Source organism: Saprolegnia diclina (genome assembly GCF_000281045.1).
Source record: "Saprolegnia diclina VS20 unplaced genomic scaffold supercont1.14, whole genome shotgun sequence".
In the NCBI taxonomy this organism is placed as follows: Eukaryota; Oomycota; class Saprolegniomycetes; order Saprolegniales; family Saprolegniaceae; genus Saprolegnia; species Saprolegnia diclina.
Window position 1 is genome coordinate 742,424 of NW_008246081.1, and position 21,160 is coordinate 763,583.

General features: G+C 59.5%; 9 protein-coding genes across 9 annotated transcripts; 4 read left to right on the forward strand and 5 right to left on the reverse strand.

The window, feature by feature from the left end:
• Positions 1-22: 22 nt before the first annotated feature.
• SDRG_05578 (hypothetical protein) lies at positions 23-1,344 on the reverse strand. Its single transcript, XM_008611301.1, has 8 exons — positions 1,195-1,344; positions 1,024-1,149; positions 853-981; positions 730-806; positions 557-680; positions 387-511; positions 213-342; positions 23-157 (listed from the first exon to the last, which is right to left on the reverse strand). The coding sequence occupies exons 1-8, from the start codon at positions 1,291-1,293 to the stop codon at positions 47-49; spliced, it is 921 nt and encodes a 306-aa protein (XP_008609523.1). The 5' UTR covers positions 1,294-1,344; the 3' UTR covers positions 23-46.
• Positions 1,345-1,455: 111 nt separating this feature from the next.
• Positions 1,456-3,635, forward strand: SDRG_05579 (hypothetical protein). Its single transcript, XM_008611302.1, has 6 exons — positions 1,456-1,793; positions 1,843-2,040; positions 2,088-2,137; positions 2,184-2,385; positions 2,431-3,161; positions 3,219-3,635. Exons 1-6 carry the CDS (start codon positions 1,484-1,486, stop codon positions 3,588-3,590), a joined length of 1,863 nt encoding a protein of 620 aa, XP_008609524.1. The 5' UTR covers positions 1,456-1,483; the 3' UTR covers positions 3,591-3,635.
• Positions 3,636-3,951: 316 nt separating this feature from the next.
• SDRG_05580 (hypothetical protein) lies at positions 3,952-5,244 on the forward strand. The gene is made up of 7 exons (XM_008611303.1): positions 3,952-4,129; positions 4,177-4,286; positions 4,334-4,469; positions 4,514-4,578; positions 4,627-4,710; positions 4,754-4,999; positions 5,046-5,244. The coding sequence occupies exons 1-7, from the start codon at positions 3,967-3,969 to the stop codon at positions 5,178-5,180; spliced, it is 939 nt and encodes a 312-aa protein (XP_008609525.1). The 5' UTR covers positions 3,952-3,966; the 3' UTR covers positions 5,181-5,244.
• Positions 5,245-5,624: 380 nt separating this feature from the next.
• SDRG_05581 (hypothetical protein) lies at positions 5,625-7,400 on the reverse strand. Its single transcript, XM_008611304.1, has one exon. It carries the CDS (start codon positions 7,153-7,155, stop codon positions 5,677-5,679), a length of 1,479 nt encoding a protein of 492 aa, XP_008609526.1. The 5' UTR covers positions 7,156-7,400; the 3' UTR covers positions 5,625-5,676.
• Positions 7,401-8,404: 1,004 nt separating this feature from the next.
• SDRG_05582 (hypothetical protein) lies at positions 8,405-9,416 on the reverse strand. Its single transcript, XM_008611305.1, has one exon. The coding sequence runs from the start codon at positions 9,309-9,311 to the stop codon at positions 8,484-8,486; it is 828 nt and encodes a 275-aa protein (XP_008609527.1). The 5' UTR covers positions 9,312-9,416; the 3' UTR covers positions 8,405-8,483.
• A 24-nt stretch (positions 9,417-9,440) lies between these two features.
• On the reverse strand, positions 9,441-11,156 carry SDRG_05583 (hypothetical protein). The gene is made up of 2 exons (XM_008611306.1): positions 10,954-11,156; positions 9,441-10,902 (listed from the first exon to the last, which is right to left on the reverse strand). Exons 1-2 carry the CDS (start codon positions 11,083-11,085, stop codon positions 9,682-9,684), a joined length of 1,353 nt encoding a protein of 450 aa, XP_008609528.1. The 5' UTR covers positions 11,086-11,156; the 3' UTR covers positions 9,441-9,681.
• A 1,055-nt stretch (positions 11,157-12,211) lies between these two features.
• SDRG_05584 (hypothetical protein) lies at positions 12,212-13,848 on the forward strand (the record flags this gene model as incomplete). The annotated part of the gene is made up of 2 exons (XM_008611307.1): positions 12,212-13,351; positions 13,415-13,848. The coding sequence occupies 2 exons, from the start codon at positions 12,212-12,214 to the stop codon at positions 13,760-13,762; spliced, it is 1,488 nt and encodes a 495-aa protein (XP_008609529.1). The 3' UTR covers positions 13,763-13,848.
• Positions 13,849-13,977: 129 nt separating this feature from the next.
• SDRG_05585 (hypothetical protein) lies at positions 13,978-16,834 on the reverse strand. The gene has a single exon (XM_008611308.1). The coding sequence runs from the start codon at positions 16,808-16,810 to the stop codon at positions 14,078-14,080; it is 2,733 nt and encodes a 910-aa protein (XP_008609530.1). The 5' UTR covers positions 16,811-16,834; the 3' UTR covers positions 13,978-14,077.
• A 92-nt stretch (positions 16,835-16,926) lies between these two features.
• SDRG_05586 (hypothetical protein) lies at positions 16,927-21,132 on the forward strand. Its single transcript, XM_008611309.1, has 3 exons — positions 16,927-17,300; positions 17,342-18,377; positions 18,432-21,132. Exons 2-3 carry the CDS (start codon positions 17,775-17,777, stop codon positions 21,054-21,056), a joined length of 3,228 nt encoding a protein of 1,075 aa, XP_008609531.1. The 5' UTR covers positions 16,927-17,300; positions 17,342-17,774; the 3' UTR covers positions 21,057-21,132.
• The last annotated feature ends 28 nt before the right edge of the window (positions 21,133-21,160 follow it).

Genomic DNA, 21,160 nt, shown 5'->3' on the forward strand with positions numbered 1-21,160 from the left:
GTGTTGGTACGGGACCAAATCGTGTGCTTGGACAACGTATTTAGTGTTAATAATAGTGCATCACGAGGAGCAACACCGACGCGGCCGCGTAAAAGCAAAAGATGGTGAACCCGCGGTTCTCACCGTAGTCGTACGCCTTGGCGAGCGACTTGTTGCCCTAAGACCATGGAATAAGCTCTGCTGCTTATATAGGCAAGTTGCACATATCGTACCTGGACGACGTTGGTTGACGTCGTGTCAGCATTCGCAGCAATCTTCTCGAGGTCGCCATGCTGCGCCTCAATGTTGTCAGAGAAGTGGCCCATGATGCGCGAGATCTCGTTCATGCTTGCCTCGAGACGCCTACGCCATGGTGAGAGGCTGTCCATATCCTGCAAGGCATCTACTTGGCGGCTTCGATCTCTTCATGCAAATGCTTGTGTAGCTGGATGTTCTCGGCGTGGAAGCGCTGGGTTTCTTCCTCGGTAAACGCCCACGACGACGACGTCTCGTCGTTCACGTTGGACTGGATCTACATCACATGTGAGGACAACGGGCTCCGCAGGCAAGCGCCTACGGCGGGTAGAGCACGGGGCTGCTCTTGCAAATGCGTCGCAGTGGTTGCTGGACGAGGTGCCGCCGTGGGCTTGGGCTTGGCACTTGGCTCGGGCGCGTGGAGCTCGGTCGAGTCGGGCAGAAAGCTAGTAATTTGATGCACTTCGATTGATAGGAAGGGAGCTGCATGCATACCGCTGCGACGCAAAGAAGGGTCGCGCAATACGCTGCTTCCGCGCCGCTTGGACGCTTTGCACCGACCGCTTGACGCGCTAGGACCTTAGCGTCAAGCCTTGCGACTACCGACCAGCAACGTACGTCCGAGAGGTATGTGACCATCTCCATCTGCATGCGCGTAGTCTGTGGCTTCTTGGACCGGCCAATCTGAAGGCGCTCTTTGAGCTGCTCGATCTGCAGCTCACACGCTTGGTACGACTCGAGCGCCGACTGCGCCCATGAGATCCAACACGTGCAAGTCGGCGTATGTACCTCCTCAAGCTCGTCGCGCTCCACGTCGCTAAAGGCGGCGGCCTTGCTCGGCAAAAAGCGGGCGGGGTCGACGTAGCATTTGCGCTGGCCGCGCAGAAGCGTTGAGATCTTGCGGAGGCTCTCTAGCTGCGCATGGCATGAGCCTCGCTGCATCTACCGAGGCAGACGCACCACATCGATGGCCTCCTGCATGAAGTCCGAGACCGGCTTGGCCTCGGCCGGCGCGTCCGTCCATCGCGCTAGCTTGCGGAAGTCGGCCGTAATGTCCATCGGCAAAGTCCACGCGTTCTCCGGGCTGCAATCGCCGGAGTGGGGTCCGCCTTTATTTAATTCTATACAAATGACAAGCTTGAATAGAAATATAAGTTAAAATATGTTCGACACCCCCGATTGGCTACACTGCTAAGTTCGAACAGCTGGCATTTTCGATCTCGACCTCGTGGCAGCCTCTCGTCGCAGGATGCGGTCGTGGAAGTTGCTGTGGCTCTGCCTCTGTTCTGTGGCGCTCGGCCTTGACGTCGACGGCTGGTTCAACTGCAGCGCCAACACACTTGCATCAACGAATCCCCGGCGAAGCACGCGAAACCGTACCGTCGAGTGTGCCCTCGTCGTCCTTCCACTCTGCCATGCCCATGTCTGCGACGACCGATCCAACCGAACGGTTCAGGTCTTCGTGAAGCGTTTGGTGGCGCGCTCGGACCTCGAAGAAGGAGCATCGGTCCAAGACATTTGGGTTCTCCAGGGCGGCCCCGGTGCATCGTCGATCGCAAGTCTGAGAACGTGCTTGCTTCGGTGCCTCTCACAAGGTCACGTCGATAGTGGAGACCATGATGATCGATCTCTACGACGTCCTGGACGGTCATGTCAACGTGTACACGATGGACCATCGGGGCACGGGGCGAAGCGCGCCACTGCAATGCATCGCGACCCAAGCCGCGACACCAGGCAGTCCTGGTGGCGACGTCATCGAACTCGCTGAAATGCCCGACTGTATCCAAGACATACTGTTCGAGATCGGTACTACTTCTTTGGCTTTGCAACAGGCGCATGTTACGGCCAAATAGACGGGCACACGAGTGCCTTCTCCGTCACAAGTGCTGCGCTCGACCTTGTGGTGCATACGCCATACCATTGTGCGTGCGTCTCATCCAAGCATGTAGCTAATGCTTCGCGCCTTCTCGGGGGAAAACCGTCCAGCCTTTGTGTACGGCGCCAGCTATGGCACGCTTCTCGTCGAGCGCCTTATGCAGCTGGGCCCTACTGGTATCCACGGGTTCATCTTGGATGGCGTCGTTTCGCAGCGCGGCAGTGACGCGTTTCGACATTCGTTTGCCAACTGGGACCATGACGTGGCCAGTGTTGGTGCGTCCTCCGAACAGTAGACAATATGTCCACCCTTGCTGATAGGCACTCGGTTTCTCGATCGATGCACGACCGATCCCTTCTGCAAGGGCCAAGTGCAGGAGCACAATATCACGCAGCTTCTCCACGATGTCTACACCCGACTCGACGCAGCAAGCACCAATGTGTCCTTGGACATGCCGCCGTCGCACCATGTCCGGAGTGTCGTTTCCAAGATGCTGCTCAACTGGGAACTCCGGCAGCTATTGCCGGCGCTCATCTATCGCATGTGGCGCGCCGACAGCACCGACATTGCCGCGCTCGAGCAGTTCAAAGCGTCCAGTACTTCATGGCAAATGGCCGACGTCGCGGCACCGTCGGACGGCTTTTCCATGATGCTCTACTATCTGATTGTATTCTCGGAGGAGTGGGTTTACCCAACACCATCCGTGTCGACGCTGGACGCCGAGTACGCGCGCGGCCTTTTCGGCACCGGTGTCTCGGCTCTCGTCCCCTTCTACTGCCTCATGACGCAGTACAACGACGACGCCTGTCGTACAGTGTCCCCGCAGTACGCTCTCAAACACCCGTTCGTGTACCGTCGTGACGCCTACTGGAATGCGACGACAACGATACCGGCGAATGCATCCGTGCTCTTGCTCACCGGCGAGTTTGACGCGCAGACCGAAGGCCGGTACGCCAACATGGAGATGCGCAACCTCGTCGGCAGCAAGAAGCGCATGATCACGTTCCCCGATGCCACGCATTGCGCCGCCTTTGCGACGCCCATGCTGTCGGTACGTCTACTCTAGTTAGTACCTTCTAGTTGGAGAGCGTTTATGCGTCGTGTGTAGGGTGACATACAGTGCGGTGTGTACGTGCTGGCGTCCTACTTGCTCCACGACGGTGCGCTCGACGGGATCGATACTTCGTGCCAAGCGAGTATGCGTCGCATCTCGTTTCATATCTCGACCCAAGCGGCCCTCCAGTACTTTGGCACGCCCGACGCCTATGGCTCCAGCAACGTGGCACCGACGCTGGTTGCAGTGCAGCATCGCCCACTGCCGATGCTCACTCGTCATGCCAGCGCCGTCGAGTCGCTTGTTGTCGTTGTCTGTTGCGTATGCACGGTGATCGGCATCTTCGTACTGCGACACAAGAAACGCGTCCGTGCGCCTGGAGCCGATGCCCTCGAGCTCGTACGTGACGCGGCCATGCTCCTATAGCCTTTAACACAAAAAGAATGGTGTCGGAAGCCTCGTTAACGTCGACGTCTCGTCTCATGGATCGAGTTGATGCACGGGAATGCACGTCCCAGGAATGAGGATCAAACTATCGTGCAGACCTCTAGTGTGGGTACAACAGCGTGAAGAGGCTCGCTAGAGCAGGCGCCCGCCTCACCTTTGAAACGACAAGGTCGCATTGCATGCTTGTAGTTGCGCATCAGTCTCGCGAGGACGAGGACTAGAAAGACTCACCACGACATAGTTGCGTGTTTCATCCGCCATCTACGTATTCCAAACGAAAATCACCGTCCTTTATTCATTCGTTTACTCTTCATACAAACATCCAGTCAACTTTTAAAAACGAAAAATAACACACATGGCCGATCCGCCACGGACGAGCCTCGTGGCGGGCTGCCGCCGCCAGATCTGGACGACTGCGATCGCGACCTTTGCACATGGCTTCGCCTTGCTCCTTGGCCTCCTTCCGCCATGCATCTTCGTGCCCATGGGCAAGATCATGGGCCACGCCTGCTACGCCGGTGCGTCTCGCTGCCTATCGCTGTCGACCTCGACGTCGTCGTGCTAGCGGGCTGGCGGAAACGCATTGCCAAGAAGAACCTTGCCATGGCCTTTCCAGACAAGTCCGAGATGGAGCGCAAGCAGCTGCTCAAGGAAGCGTACCAGACGACGTGCACGGTACGCTGTTGGTCCCATGTGCATCATGCCTCGACAACCTTGAACAGTCGCTGCTCTGGTTCCTCCATCTTCGCGCCTTTGATCGATGGAAGCATATGGAGCGCTACGTCGACATATCATTCCCCACTGCGTACCTTGACGATGTCGCCAAAGGCCCTGTGCTCGTCACCTCGGCGCACCTCGGTAGCCGCTCGACGGCGCCTCTTGTGCTTGATGCGCTGGCGTAGGGTGCTGGGAGCTGCTTCCATTTGTGCACGCGCCACCGCATGTGTCGATACGCAGCGTCTATGCGGTACGTGCGCTCAACGGCTCGGTCATTGGTAGATTCACAGCGTACTAGCTCTACCGGCCACTCCACAACGTGGCGCTGGACCGCGTCGTCTTGGACCTTCGCCAGCACGATACGAGCATGCACCTCTTGCCGGTTGCGGCTCGCTTTGCTTGCATTGCCTCATGCGATAGAATAGGACAAGCACTGTCTTCCGAGCCTCTACTCGATTCTCAAGGCCCCGGATCCCCACACGATCGTGGCACTGGTGTGCGACCAGCGCCCGAGCCACAACCACGTACCGGTGCGCTTCTTGGATCAACCGACTTTTTATGCGCCGGGTGTTGCCGTTTTGCACATGCGAAGCCATCGACCAGTGTGGTTCACGGCGCTCTTGCACGCCCCATCTGACGCCGCCAAGCCATTTCGCCTCGTCACTGTCCCCGTATACAGGATATCTTCTCTGCGTGCGACCCTGCCCACTGCTATAGGTTATTGGACGCGGCGCCAACGTGACGCAGCTCGATGTGATCATGCAATCGTACGCCGATATCGTCTCGGCGAACGTTCGGCAAGCCCCCGCGCAGTACATGTGGTTCCACGACCTCTGGCGCGACGCTGCTTAGCTGCTCAATATAATAGAAGCAAAGTGGCAACACGCATGCTCATAGTCGGCCAGCTCTTCTTCTCTTCATCGCTTGTATTCTGCACTTTTGGTGTCGTATCCCACAAGTTATGCCGTAGTCGTAGCCTCGTCGCTCGTGAGAACGCATTGCTTTCGGTGGCGAACAACCAGCCGCAGCATCCTACTCGACATCACACGACGTGTCTTCCGTTGGCGGCTCAAAACGCGCAGCGGCCATTTCAGCCCTGCAGTCACAACTCCTCCACAGATGTACCGCCGACCAGGGCAGGTCACCTAGCCCACAAGCAGCTTCCACAAGAAGCGCGTCGTGTGTGCGTGGGCTGCACCATGCTGATGAAATGTTGTCCTTCGATCAGGTGTAACGTTGCGTGCGTCGAGCACGGTCCATCACCTTGATAGACTGCAAACTGGAAAGAACATATGTGTTGAAACGACACAAGAAATGTATTCTTCACAGCGACACGAGTGCAGGAGCTTTACATCGAGTGCATCTTGAGCTCGAGCTTGAAGAAGGCGAGGAAGAACGCGAGCGCACTCAAGATGCCGCCAACAAGCACGGGCAGCGCGTAGCCCATCGACGACTTGACAAGCACCGACGAGAGGGCAAAGTTGAGGAACTGGCCGAGGCAGTTGGCCGAGTTGAAGGCGCCGGCAAACAAACCGAGGTTGTTGTTGGCACCGAGGCCAATGACGTGGATGATCGTCGGCATGACAAGCGACGAGAGCGCGCTCTGCGTCGCGCAGCACATGACAATGATGAGCATGTCGAGCCACACAATCTTGGAGAACGCCATCGCAATGAGAAGCGTCTGCGGAATGATCGCATACGTCAGCACGCGCTTGGCGCCAAACTTGCGGACGAGGAACGGCAAGATCGCGAGGAAGAGGAGCGAGACGCAGTTGAGAATCGTGTCGGTCGTGCCACTCGCGAGGCGGACACCGTCATTAAAGTTCTGCTGCGCTTCCGTGCACGCCGCGAGGCCGTCGTGGCCGCACTTGTCGGCGCCTTCCGACGAGCCGCCCTTGACGACAATGCCAAAGAACTGGCCCTTCGCCCCCGTGTACGCAGTCCAGCCGTACTGAATGAGCACAAACATAACAGCGTAGACCTTGAGGAGGCTCGGGAGGAGCTTGATGCCGGTCCAGACGGCCGAAAACGCTGCGCGGATTTCCTCCTTCTTGTTGGTGGCGACCGTCGGCACATACGGCGTCTCCTTGACAAAGAAGCAAACCGACATGGTCGTCACGAGCATGATCACGATGAGCATCGTCATGAACGACTTGATCGACTCGTGGGCCGCGCCAAAGAAGAGGATGTAGCCCGAGACCGCGAACGAGCCGGCAATCGAGTAGGCGCCGCCGATCGAGGCGGCCGTGACTTGGCGGTCGCCGGCAAAATCGGCGATAATGAGACCGGCGGGGACTTGGGTCACGTTGCACGTAATGTCCATCCAAATGTAGCAGAGGACGGTAAACACCGTCGTCCACTTGCGCGAGATTGGAACCCCTTTGGTGTTGTACTCGGTGAACTGCGTCGACTTGGTGTCGCCGAGCGCCTCGCCAATGTCGACCGTGTGCATCATGATGAGCCAGCAAAGCGCGCTCGTGACCGCACCCCAAAAGAGGTACGGGCGGCGACGACCGTACTTGGACGTGCAGTTGTCACAGAGGACGCCGACCGTGGGGGCGACGAGGAGACCGGTGGTCGGACCCACAAGCTGGACGACTTGGACCCACGACGAGTCGAGGAGAATTTCGAGGAGCGGGCTGAGTGCCGCCCACTGCGCCGCCCACGCCATGTTCATGGCCATCTTGGGCGCGCAAAGAAGCACCATAAAGAGGATCGAGCAGCCTTCGACGGGCGCAGCCGCGTTCTCTTCGTCGACTTGCTTCTCGGCGTCATTCAAGTCCTTGGGCGTCGTCACGACTTCGTAATCGGTCTTCGTATCGGCCATGGTGTGGTCCAGGGATTGAATTGGAAAATGATTCCCTTAACTTGCAAGGAAACCAAAAAGAGAGAAAGGACAAAAAGACGGCCTCGCGTTAGATGTTTGACAGAAGCGCGCTCAGTGAAAAGATCCTTGATCTGCAACGCTCAATGTGTGGACGCGAGCGTTGTCGCCACCCAGGTCAACTAGGTGGCTGCAAGGTCGAGTTCAACGTAGGAACGAGTGCACGCTGTGCGGCGCAAGAAGTCAACGCAATCCGAAATAGAGTAATCGGCACTAACCTGAGTGTCCACCTCGAAGCTCGGAAAAAGGTGCAGCGTGTACAGGCGCAGACAGGCGTCGCCGCGCTTTTATAGCGCAAGTGCAAGCCCGTGATCGTCCTTACAAGAACACTTCACGCGTGGCGCGCCGCCATCACGTCACTCGCTGAGAAAGAGACCAATCACAGCCAAAAGATACGCCTCGCCCATCAACTTTTAGGTGCAGCACATCGAGTGGTGAAAACATGTGGTATCTAGATGCCATCTCGCGACACCGCAACGTCCAAACGGCAACTTCAAGTTGAAATTTCGGGGCATTTCCGGTCCACCAAAAAGACGGTCGGTCTAGCGCGCCGACCCAGTATTGTGCCTTGTGAAAGCCTCTGTATTGCTGCTCCAAGGGACCGAGATGGAAACAAGTGGAGCTGACTGGGACATGGGTATGATTCCGTCTTGCCAGAATCAACAACGAGCGGCTGTCGATCGAGTGTCATCGGGTAGTCACGGGTGCGAGCACTGCTTCGGCAATAGACACGTTATCGATAAGGACACAACCCGCGCAAGGGTTTCTAGGTGCGACCCAGGAGAGATAACGCCATAGCTTCCGTCTCGGTGCAAATTCGAGCCCCGTGGATGGGTGGTGGTGTGCGCTCCCATGCGCTGAAGCGGCTTTGCACCCGCCGAAGTCGATATGTGCCAAGACCCTAAAAGCCCGGTTGGTTGTTGTCGACTTGACCAACTGCCCTTGGACCAGATTTGGTGTCGCTCCCATGGCCTGATCGGCTCGCGCGTTCTCTTGTGGTATTGTACTGATGGGTATACTTGCGAGCTGCACACCAAGCGCAATCCGCAGGTGCTACAACTTGCTATCATCAGAAACGGTGTATTCAAACAAATGGCTCGTGGACTCTATCGCCGAGCGTGACGGTCAGCCGGTACTAGCGCGCGAGGACTCCACTAATTGGCAGCTCTAAGTGGCGCCCCACGCACGTTGAGAGAGCATGAAGAAGAAGAAGCAACGATCGGGTGCGCGACATGTTTGGGTATATTCCCATCGGTTTATCGCACAAGGCGTTAGCGGTCGAGGTCGAAAGCAACGTGCTCGAGGTGGTCGATCTCGGTCCTGCCGCCGCGCAAACGGCTTCGAACGTTGTCATCGTCATAGCCATTCGCAGCGGCTTCGTCGACGGCACTTAAAGGCGACCCGTCAGGTTCCAGTGCCGCGACCACCGCTGGCGTGCCGACAACAGCCGCGAGGACACGGGCGCATTTCGTCTCGGGGTGCGCCTCGTAGAGGTAGCGAACACTGTCCAAGCACACGTTCTTGACGGCAGCGATGATTGCGTCAACGGCCCAGTGCTCGCCGAATGGAGTCGCATAGTAGGCGCTGAGGAGTTTTAGCGCTGCCCTCGCATTGCGCTTCGCCACAAGCGCCGGCAGCTCGTGGCGCCAGCCATGTCGATGGACCGTGCGTCCATGTTGCAGTACGGTCGCGCGGTGCGACAAGAGATGCGCGGCGATTTCCGAGAGGTGATAGAAGATCGCCATGTCGATCGCATTCTCCGAGAAGAGGTCGTCGGCGCAGGCGAGAATGCGCGCCACCGCAGCCGCGTCGCCTTCGTAGATAGCCAAGTGCAAGACAAAGCGAATGTCGCGGTCGTTCTCGGAGAAGAGAAAGAGCTCGCGCACGCTCAGCGTCGAGACGCTGCGAAGGGGATGATCGAGTCGGCTTTGGACGTGGCGGCAGAGGTGGTACCGGCCGTCAGTGGCCGCGTCAAAGCCGACGGCCGTTGCAAACTCGACAAACCGATGGCGTACGCACGCGTAGACGCCGTGCTGGTAGCTAAAGACGAGCGCTGCGATCGGCGGCAGCCCGAGCACCGTCGAAGCGAAGGACGCCATGCTGGTCAGTTGGGTCGATCGATGGCAATGGTGGCTCGTGATTGGTGCAGTCGAATCAACAAAGCACTGTGATTGGCGGAACCAAATCTCGACAGCTGATCGCGTCTCGAATGGCTGCAGCACCGACAACCTGTGCCTCCATGAAGATGCACACGCAGTTGGCCGCAAATGAAGGAGTCCACCACACTTGCGAACCCGTGCACTGCGACTATCCGTACATGGCTGCGTGTCCTGTGTAGTAGCATGAAGGTCGAGTCCAAAGTGGCTCGAGAAGGCCAGGATTGCTTAGCGTGTGCAGACGAATGCTCCTGCGAGTTGATACATTGATACACATCGACGTGTTGCAAGAAGTTGCCAATGCATTTGTCGCTTACAACTCGTCCTTGCCAAGGCCCAGTTCGGCCATGATGTCGTCATCGTCATCATCCGCAAAGCGCTCCAACGTCGCGTCTTGGCCGTCCCAGCCGGTCGTCTTGGCGACCTTGGGCAACGCCTCGTATGGGAACGTCGACTGGCGACCGGAGAAGATGCCTTCCAAATACGACGCAATCGAAGTCGCGTCAAACGCCGCGCGCATGACCGAGTAGCGTTGCTTGTCCAAGTTGATGGCGAGGACCGCGGGGTACCCAAACGTGAGCCCAAACGCGTCTTCGAGCGCCGCTTGGTCGCCGCCCTGGACCCACGCAAAGCGGAACGGCTTGCCGCGCACGAGCTTGGCCGCGCTTTCGACTTGGGCCAAGTACGCCTCGCGCCCGGCCTTGCCGCCGTCGATAATGTGCGGAAGGAATGCAAGCACGCAGATGGCCTTGCCCGCGCAGTGATCCAAAAGCACCTTTTCCGACGTGATTTCCGGGAGCTTCATGCCACCGCCGAGCGCCTCGAGCTTCTGGAGCGCATACGCAGTGATGCCAGCGGCCTGGCGCGGGCCCTGGTAGTCGATCGCGTCCGAAGCTGACGCCGCGGTCGGGCCAAACACCTTGATCGTGGGGAAGCCCTTGATGCCGTACTCGGCCGCCTTGGCTTCGTTGGCCGTCGCGTCAAGCGCACCAAGCTTGACCGAGCCGCGGAGCTCGGACGCCGCCTGCTCCCACTCGGGCGCAAGCGACTTGCAGTGCCCGCACCACGGCGCGTAAAACTCGACAAGCCACACATCACCGCTGTTCAAGACGAGCTCGTCAAACGTATCGTCCGTGAGCGTGACAACGTCCGAGGACGACGACGACGACGAAGGCTTGGCCTTGGCCTTTTCGGCCTTGGGCTTCTTTTCGGTCTTGGTCTTCTCGGCCTTGCCCGAGAGACGGGCCTTGGCGAGCTTGGACGCTTCACGCACACCGGCATCGACAATGGCCTTAGCCGAGCGCTCGCCTTGGTAGTCCACCGGGGCGCGCTTGTTGTCGCCAAAGATCTTGATGGTCGGAAAACCCTGGACGCCAAACTGGCCAGCGAGGCTCTTGTGCTCGTCGCAGTCAACAGCGGCGACGTTGACGATGCCATCGAGCGCCTTCGCTGCCTTCTTCCACTCGGGTGCGAGGTTCTTGCAGTGGCCACACCACGGCGCGTAAAACTCGACGAGCCAGACGCCCTTGCCTTCCTACGCTCACGCATCGTCGTCCATAGGTCATGGTAGCAGGCGCCAACGTACGATGACTTCCTTCTGGAACGACTTGGGGTCGAGGTTCTTGACGGCGCCGGCCGACGTGTAGAAGCTCGAGCCCGCGAGGCTCAGCGCGCACGTGGCAGCGAGGACGACCAAGGTCAGGAGCTTCGATGCCATTTTCCAAAATACCGTCCACGGCAACCCGTGCTCGCACCGTAGCCACGACGCAGGATGCGATTGGTCAAAATACACAGGATTTCGATATTTGGACCAATGGGCACGGCCTGTCGCCGCACGCGGCTAAAAACACCCCACTTTCTAGAAGCTCCAGCAACAGATCTTGATCGCTGACGCAAGCTACCTTTGTACTCACGAGTCCATCCAAATGCGGTGCAAACACCGAGGCCCTTTCACGACGTACGTACTGCCAAAATAGGGACGTCCCTTTCTTTTGTGAGCCGAAGCTCGTGGCTGCTATGTGATGTAGCAGAGGTGACAACGACTTGCGTTCTTACGCCCGCTGTGCCTGATCGCCCACTGGGACCATGCACGGGGACGACCTCAATCCAGCATCTCGACGTCATTGGACGCCAGTTTAATAACCTTTCGTACACGCATCGTTTTCCAACATTTACCACAGGACGAAGACTGGTGGCGAGTGTAGCTGGTGTGACCAAATGAACTGTGACGCTGCATCCGCCGATAGAATTGGCCATTTCCATTTCGCTTCTTATGAGTGAGGACGTGAATCCACACCCTAAGGTTGTGCTCGTGACTCCCATCCATTCTCGTGGACACACGAGCTTCATGCATCTCACAATTCGATTGAGTTTGTTCGTACAAGAACACAATTCAACTCTATGGCGCAAGTACACTACCATGGCCTTGGTTCTACCAAGGGTCGGGAAAGCAACATTAGAGTCCAATGATGAGGATGCCAAACGATTTTGATGGCGATTCGTCCCACGCACGCTTAGTGGGCTCATTCCTTGCCGGCCGTGGCTCTGTCTACCGCGTTATTAACGGTCATCGCAGCTCTTATTGTTTCCAGTCACACAGCACACCAAGAACTGCGCTCATGACACGCCTCGCACATCTCATGCAAAGGCTGCCGACGCCCGGACGTGTCCCTTCAACGGGACGACTCAGATGCACGACCAACGCTCTTGGTGTAATGTTCACGCGGCCAGCATGCGCCATCACAGACAGGGCCATGTACCGTGGATATGCGGCGACTAACTGATTCCATCGCGCCGCCTGTAGTCATTTTTCCATTTCCAGCCATATATCGACAACACCAATCATGGCACCTTTCTCGACGCGGGACGAACTCAAGTCGCTCGCAGGTCTTGCCGCGCCGATTCTGTGCTCCAACTTGGCGCTCTTTGGTATGTCGCTCACCGTGCTCATATCGGCCGGGCATCTCGGGTCGGCGCAGCTCACCGCCGTCGCGTACTCGCAAATGCTCTTTGACATCACGATCCTCGTCTTTACGTACGGCTTTGTCGCGGGCCAAGCCGCGCTCTCGGCCCAAGCCTACGGTGCTGGCAATCTTCCGCTTGTGGGTCGTTACTGCCAAATGACCTGCGTCATCGTCTCACTCGCGTGCGTTCCCATTGGCGCGCTGTGGTGGTTCACGGGCGACTTGCTTTTCGCGGGCGGCGTCTCAGCGACGACCGCAGCGCATGCGACCGCGTACGCCCACTACGCGATGCCAGGGCTCCTCCCGCGCCTCCTCTTCCACGTGCTAAGCATCTACTTCAAGTCGATGCAAAACGTAATTCCGGCCGCGGTCCTTGCCGTCACATTTGCCATACTCAACGTTGGTCTCGTGCCGCTGCTGGTGTTTGGCGCCCCGTCGATCGGATTTCAAGGCTACGGCCTCGTCGGCGCCCCGATCGCGTACGTGATTTGCCAGTACGCGCGCACGTCAGCCTACGTCATCTACATGTTTGGCTACAAGAAGCACCACGCGACCTCGTGGCAGTGGTCGACCAAGTTCCTTGACGCCAAGCTCTATTTGATGCCGATGGTGCGCGTCGGCGGCCCGCTCGCCCTTGGGATGCTCGTCGAAGACATGCAGCTGCAGACGATGGCCATCTTTGCGGGCATGACGAGCGAGGTAGCACTCGGCGCCAACAACTCGATGCTGGAGCTCATCATGTTCCTCACGAGTCCGCTCCTCGGCCTCCTCGACGCCGCAACCACGCGCATCGGCATGCATCTGGGCGCGGGCGACGCGCACGCGGCGAAAGCGACGAGTCACCTCGTTCTTTATAGCATTCTCAGTGTCTGCGCCGTCATTGTGGTACCCTGGCTTTGCGCCCGGTCCGCGATCGGCCACCTCTTCTCGTCGGACGCGAGCGTCGTCGAGAGCATGACCAACATCACCACCTTGGCCGCCGCGGGCTACATTCTCATGTCGTTTTTCTACTACGCCATGGTACGCCTTGCGATATTCCTGCGGTCGTATCCGGAAACATAAGAATGACGTGGCATCGCGTAGGCGACGCTCGAAGCCCAGGCCCGGACGGTGCCCATCATGACGTCGTTCCTTGTCGGCGCTTGGGTCATTGGCGTGCCGTTGGCGTACGTCCTCGACTTCAACGCGGGCTACGGTCTCCTCGGCATCTGGATCGGCATGTCAGCCGGCTATGCGACGACGACTTTCTTCGGCGTCTACTTTACGTACAAGTCGGATTGGCCCGAAGAAGCCAAAAAGGCAGTCGCTCGGAGCACTGAGAAGGACGATAGCGCGACCTCGATCGAGAGCGGTCGTGCACCGGAAACGGGCTACGAAGCTGTGCTCGAAACCCCATCGAAAGAGGCCGCAACGCGCGACCACATTGCATAAAGCGCTGAGCTCAATGACGACAGCACGCAAGTCGACTGGACGAGAGGATATGTACATTCGTAATGCAATACCGTCTCGATCGTACACTCGAGCGCTAGTGACTAAAGCCCAAGTGTGTGAGCAGGTGGTGTGTGAGCTCCTGTGCGACGATACATGTACAGGTGGTGTACCAATCGAACCATGTACTCGAGTCCATATGGGCACATGGACTGTACCCAAGCACGAATCCGTTGCACGAGCTGAGTATGTCGTGATGGATCCCTTGCGGACGCGTCGGTACTCGTAGCATTAGTTAGTAGTACACGTATGTTCACTCTACTGAATGCACAACTTTGTGCTTGTCGATGGACTCGTGGGGTCGTCCTCGGCTCCGCGGCGGCGTTTCCGCAGTCGGGCATTGGCGGGTGTCAGCACTTCGCAGAGCATTGTGAGCAAGTCTTCGTCGGGCACGAGGCGTTTCCACGTCTCGATTTGATAGTCTTCGTCGTCTTCGTTGCCGGTGGGCTGCAGCGTGGTGGAGGGAATCGCGCCGACGACACCGAGCAGCTCGATGGTTCGGGGTCGCACCGCAGGGCACAGTTCGTCGCTTGGGCGCGTGCTGCACTTGGCACAGAGGCATGCTATCGTTAGCGCCACTCGGAGCGCGGTGAGGTGGTCAGAGCCGGAGAGCAACGGCGCCTTGGGCAGCCCAAGCATGGCCAGGGCCGAGGCCACCACCAGCTGGCGCATAGCATCATCGAGCACATCGAGTTTCGAGAGCCTTGCGAGCAGCGGCGCCAGCAGCTTTTGTTGCACGCTCTTGGGGCGTGCGAGGAGGCCAGACACGATAGCTTTGGCCAGTGACAAGCTCTCGTGCGGTGCCCACTTGAGTGCAAACTCCAATGCATTGCAAGCAAATGCCACGCGCCGGCCGTTGCTGCCATTGTCGCCGTCGTCGCCCGTCGACGCGACGGATGCTGTTGGCGGAAACGAGTAGCGGGCCATGTCCAAGAGCACGCTGGGTGCCCGCAGGACCATGGCGGTGAGCGCGGCGCGGACATCGCGGCACCATATGTCGGGTGTTGCCACCTCCGCCACCGCGCAGATGGCGGCAATGATCACGTCACCAGACGCGAGCCACAGCGCAGCATCGTCCACAATATCACAAAGACGCTCCGGACAGTCGGTGACAATCAGAAGCAAGCGGCCCGTCATGGATCGAAGTGAGGCGGGGCGTCCACTGCAGCGCGTCTTGTCAAGCAGCAGCTTGGTGTATGGCGCGAGAGGTACGCGCGGGTCGCTTTGGCGGGCAAAGGCGAGTGCAGGGGCGAGCACGGACGCACTGGGCATGCGTCCCCTCTGCACAAACGCCACAAGGTCTCGCGGCAGAAGAAACGAGTGGACGTAGACTACCAACGAGGCTGGCAGCTTTTGTGCCAGACTGTGGCGCTCGGCGACGTCGAGCGAAGTCAGCTGCGATTGCAAGAGCAGTGCGTGCTGGAGTAGCGTCACGTTTCTGTCTGCGTCACGGTGGGTGTCGTTGCCGTGGGGGTAGGCCACGTCGACGAGCGCCACAAAACACTGCAAGACGAAGTCGCTGGCGCATGGGTCCGAGAGCACGGGACAGACCGGGTCGTCGCTGCGCCCGAGAAGACTGGCGAGCCAAATGTATGGAATGTCCGACCACGCAAGTCGCCTGCAAAACTCCTGCAACGCCAATGCCAGCGTGGTCCACCCGAACCGTTCGCCGCACTGATACAGCAGCGGTCCCATCGTCACCGGTGTCATCCGCGCGTGCACTTCGCATTGCGCGGCGCGGCGTAGAAAAGTTAGCACCAAGTCCTTGGCGTTGAGCTGCAGCAAGAGGCGGAGGAGTCGCGTCATGTACGGTGTATGGGCGTCGTTTTCAGCGCTGCAGACGCGGCACGTGATTACGTGGCCGACGTCCGCCTCGGCGCTGACCATCTCGAGGACTGCGTGGGCCATCGCCGTCGCGTCATCGTACCCTTTCATGTCGCTTGGCTCGCCCGCGATCGCACAGCCCAAGTCAAAGAGCGCGACTTGGTGCCGATAGAAGCGCAGTCGGTGCGTCTTGGGCCAAAACACGAGCGCAAACGTGCCATGTGCAAACGCCGTATGGATCCAGCCGTCCACGGTGGCCCACAGCACGTCGCCTTGCATGTGCGTCGGCATCGTCGTATGGGATGGAAACACCGCCTCGTCCACGTACCAGCTCTCCATGCCCATAGCACACCGGGCACCGTGCGGCGTGACCGACACGAGAGCCACGTCAAAGGCGCCCGAGGTTGCAAGCGCATCGACGATGGCCGCGTCGACGCCGCGGAGGCTGGCGACGTCAAGCGGCGCACGCGCAAAGACGTGACCAAAGCGATAGGCTCGTGAGAGCGGGATGCCAATGCGAGCGTGGTACTGGAATGGTATTTGTGCCAGCGCACCGAGCGCAGCGACTGCGCTCGTCAACCGACTTGGCGACGAAGGCGACGTGTACACGAGCGAGAAGACCAGCGTGGCGCGCACACCGCTGCAGATGGTCGCGGCGTTCACGTAGCGGGAGGCGTCAAACGCGACCCACGCGCCGGATGGCAGTGCCGTGGCGGGTGACGCGCCGTATTCCGTCAGTAGCGAGAGGTCGCCGCCATTATAAACACTTGCAAGCGGCACTAGCAAGGTGGCAAACGCGCCAGGAGGCGGCGCCGCGACCACAAACGCATCGTCGTACCCCGTCGCATCCAGCGCCAAGTGCGAGAGGACCATGTGGAACGGCTCGTGGAGAGCGAGGCGCTTCGTAACAACGGAGCTTACATCGGCTTGGAGCTTCTGGTGCCATTCGGCGTTGGAGATGACAAGGTCCGCTGATGCTATTAGCGCCAGGCGCGGCCAGGACGTGGTCGAGAGAAAGGCAGCGGCGTCTTGGAGCGGCAACGAGAGCGGAACGCCCTGCACGACAAGCTGCGGGTCGGTCGCTGGCAACGCATACGCGCAGCTCGGGCCAAGCGAGGCGCGAAGCGAGCGCAGCGCGTCGGCGTAGCGCTCCAGCACGACCACCATAGATCCGAGTGCAACCAATCGCCAAAATCCCCGTGCCGGACCATCATTCTATACCTCGCCCTGTCGCAGCACCAAGTTGCATTGTCCGAGAGCAATGTGAGATAAGCACTTGCACTCTCGCGCTGCGACGGTTGCCCGTCATTCGTTGATCACTCTTCCATTGGAGCTGCATGTCAAAGTAACGTCGTTTCGCGGTCTCCCATTTCGCCGAGTTGGTAGGACCTGTGTACGGCCATCTCCGGTGTCCGCGTGGTCTCCTGTCCCTCACAGCCGGAGCTTCGTGGACTTGAGCGCAAGGCGAATTGATCCCTCGACTCTCTTTTTGCGTCTACCAGCTATGTCTTCTTGCTCGACACACGCCATTTCAACTGCTAAAACCACGAGGGACGATGGAGTCGACCACGCTCGGGCGAGATCGTACTGTAGCGCACTAGGCTAGCGTATTGCTCACGCGTCCACAGTATACTCGTATCCCAAGGCAAGAGGCGAGGTGGACCACCTAAGCGATGCTACAACTAATTGTCCTTGTAGTTGTTAGACGACCGGCAGTATAGCGGTGTCCGAGCGCTCGCCATCACGTAGCTGTTGCCACGCATTTGCCGTTTGGACTGAGGCAGTCAATGGCCCACGGTCCAATCACATCGCGCCATCTCTGATCTTTGAACTTCGTCGTCGCCACCCTTCGTCACGGCCAAGCGATGGCAGTCGCTGCGGTCGCCTGCGGTCACCACCTCGTGCGCGCTCTATGTGCGTGGCCAGAGAACGTATGAGTCGAGATGGCGGCGGCGGGCGGCAGAGGTGAAGGGCAGAAGCGGCAAAGTCGGGATAGGGGATCGCCATGGATCCATGCACGTGATTGGTCGAATCTGGCGGCAGATCCAGCCGGCCATTCATTTTTGGCTTGAAGTAACTATACCTGGCTCGACCTCGGCCGAGCCGGTGGTCATTCTCCAAAGACATCACGATGGCCGACTTTGCCCCGGAGCGACTGGAAGCGTGCCTGCTGCAGCTCACGGCCAGCAACACGGCGACGATCAAGGAAGCCGAGGCCATCATCAAGGCGTACCTCAAGACGCCGGGCTCGGTCACTGGCCTCGTGCTGCAAATCCAAGGCTCGGCCCACGTCGCCGTGCGCCAGTTGGCCGCGATCCTCCTGCGCCTCAAGGTCTCCAAGCACTGGGCCAAGCTCGATGATGCGACCCAGAATGGCATCAAGCAGACGCTTCTGACGCGCATCATGGAAGAGTCCGAGTCGGTCGTCAAGTCGGCGGTCGCGCGCCTCATTGCGCAGCTCGCGCGGGACCTTGTGCCCCGCAACGAGTGGCCCGACCTCTTTGCGTGCATCGAAGCGTGCGCCTCGAACGCCAACGCATCGGCCCGCGCGCTTGCGATGCTCTTGCTCTCCAAGCTCAACGAGACGATTGGCGAGCACCTTTTGCAGCACTTTTCGACGCTCAAGCGTCTCTTCCTCGGCGCGCTCCAGGACGCCGAGATCAAGGTCCGCATTGAGGCCATGCACGCTGCGTGCGGCCTCGTCGAGTTTCTTGAGAAGAAGCAGGCCATCGAGGTACCCTCGTCTTCCTTCCCTGGCCTTTCTCACTTTGCCCTTTGACACATGTAGTTCCAGCAGCTCATTGAGCCGATGCTGCAGGTCCTCCAGGCGTGCATTGCCTCGAACGCTGAGCTTGAAGCATGCGAGTTTATGGACGTCTTCTCGGAGCTCGCCAAGTCGCCGTTCCCGATGCTCACAAAGGCCCTCCCGCACCTCGTGACGCTGCTCCTCAACATCTTTGTCGCTGACGGTCTTGAGCCGAGCACGCGTGCGGCCGCTTCGAGCGCACTCAACGCGATCATCGAGGCCAAGCCCAAGGCGCTCGCCAAGGCCGCGCTTGTGCCGCAGATCTTTACGACGATGCTCAAGCTCATTGCGTCCGACACGCACTCGGCCAGCGGCATGTTTGCGACGCTTCTTCAAGAAGACGGCGACGACGACGACGACGAGGACGAGCCCATCACGCAGCTCGCGCAGCGCACGCTCGACTACCTCGCGCTCGATGTCTCGCCCAAGACGATCAACCCGATCGTGCTCCAGTGCACGCAGGAGTGCGTCCGGTCGGCCGACCCCAACATGCAAAAGGCCGGCGTCCTCGCGCTCGGTGTCGTCTCGGAAGGCTGCTCGGGGTTCCTCTCGACGAACGTCAAGAGCATCCTCCCGTTCATTTACGAAGCGGCTGCGTCGCCGCATGCAGCGGTCCGTGAAGCGGCTTGCTTCTCGCTCGGCCAGTTTTGCGAGTACCTCCAGCCCGTCATCCAGAACCACCACGCCGAGATCGTCCCGGTGGCGCTTGCGCTCCTCGATGACCCGTCGCTGCCCGTGAAGGCGACCTCGTGCTATGTGCTCGAGGTCTTCACCGAGTCGATGGAGCCGAGCGAAATCAAGCCGTTCCTGGCGGCGCTCGTTGAGAAGCTCGTGGGCCTCATCCGCACGCAAAAGCCGTCGATCCAGAAGCTTGCGATTTCGGCGCTGGGGTCGGCGTCGGTCGGTGCCAAGGCCGAGTTTGCCCCGTACTTCCAGGGCGTGTGTGAGCTCCTCCAGCCGTTCCTTGGCATCACGGACCCCAAGTTTTACTCGCTTCGTGGTACGGCCATCGAATGCCTCGGGTACCTTGTCGTGGCCATGGGCGCCGAGCGCTTTGGTGCGACGCTCCAGTCGATCATGCCGTATGTGTTCCAGACGATCGCGCTCAACGACGTCGAGCTCACGGAGCTCAGCCTCGGCTTCATCATCAACACGTCCAACATCTACAAGAAGGAGTTCCTGCCGTACGTTGAGACGTGCGTGCAGGCGATTCTGCCGTGCCTCCAGCCCGAAGACGGCATCACGATCGTTGGCGACGACGACGAGGGTGTCGCCCAGGGCTTCGAGTCGGACGACGACGAAGACGACGACGATGGCAAGTGCACGCTCAGCATCCGCACGGCGACGCTCGAGATGAAGTGCCGCGCGGTCGAGTGCATCGAAGCGCTCGCCTCCAACATTGGTGGCGCCTTTGACGTCTTTGTGCCCAAGCTCCTCGAGGGCCTGAGCCTCCTCGTCGACTACATTCACGAAGACGTGCGTGGTGCGGTCGCCGAGGCCTGCGCCGCGCTCATCGTCTGCTCGTTCTACGCGGCGACGCCGGCGGCCGAAGAGAACCAGGTGTGGGTCCAGGGCCAGGTCGACGCGAGCTTGTTGCACCCGCGCACCAAGGCGCTCCTCGACAAGCTCACGCAGGACGTGTTCCTCGAGTTCCTCGAAGACCCGGAGAAGATTGTCGTCGAGCGCACGCTCACGGCGCTCACGACGTTGTCGGCGACGATTGGCCCGATCGTGACGGCCCCGTACTTTGAGCAGCTGCTCACGATCGCGCAGGCCATTCTGACGCACGCGCACATTTGCCAGGACGGCTACGACGAGGCCTCTGAGCACGACGAAGACGAGGACGACGAGGACCTCGAGGGCGGCAGCGTCCTCGACAACCTCACGGAGCTCCTCGGCTCGATGGCCAAGTGCTTTGGCCCGGTGTTCGACCAGCTCTGGTCGCAGCTCTTCCCGTTCGCGGTGCAGTACGCCAACGGCCCGCACCCGGACAAGGACCGCGCGTCGATCCTCGGCTGCTTTGGCGAGGTCCTCCCCGAGATCCAGAACCTCTCGTACGTCCCGACCGTCCTCCCGCTCATGCTCAAGGCGTGCGCGGGCGAGAACACGTCGGTGCAGCGCAACGCGGCGTTCGCGCTTGGCATGCTCGTCAAGATGTCGGGCGCGTCGCTCGCGCCGCAGTACCTCCAGGTGCTCCAGGCCCTCCACCCGCTCTTTGGCAGCGACGAGGAAGGTGTCGTTGACAATGCGGCGTCGGCTGTCGCCAAGATGATCATGACGCACCAGGAAAGCGTCCCGCTCGAGGCCGTCCTGCCTGTCTTCCTCAAGGCGCTGCCGCTCAAGGCCGACTTTACCGAAACCGAGTCGGTGTTTACGTGCCTCCTCGGCCTCCTCCAGGCGCAGAACCCGATCGTCCTCAACGCGATGCCCCAAATCGCGGCCATCTTTGCGCAGTCGCTCTCGGAAGACTCGGACGTCGACGACGACGTCCAAGTCAAGATCCGCGCGTGCGTGCAGTGGCTCGTCGCGACCTTCCCGGAACAGATGAAGTCCATTGTCGGTGCCATGGACCCGGCGGCCCAGGCCATCCTCTCGACGTGCGTCTGAGCACGCAAGCGTCTGAGAGGTAGCATGGCTGTATTTAGATTTTGTTAATATATTGTCTATACGCTTGGCACAATCAGCACCTCTTGCGATACGTCAACTGGTTC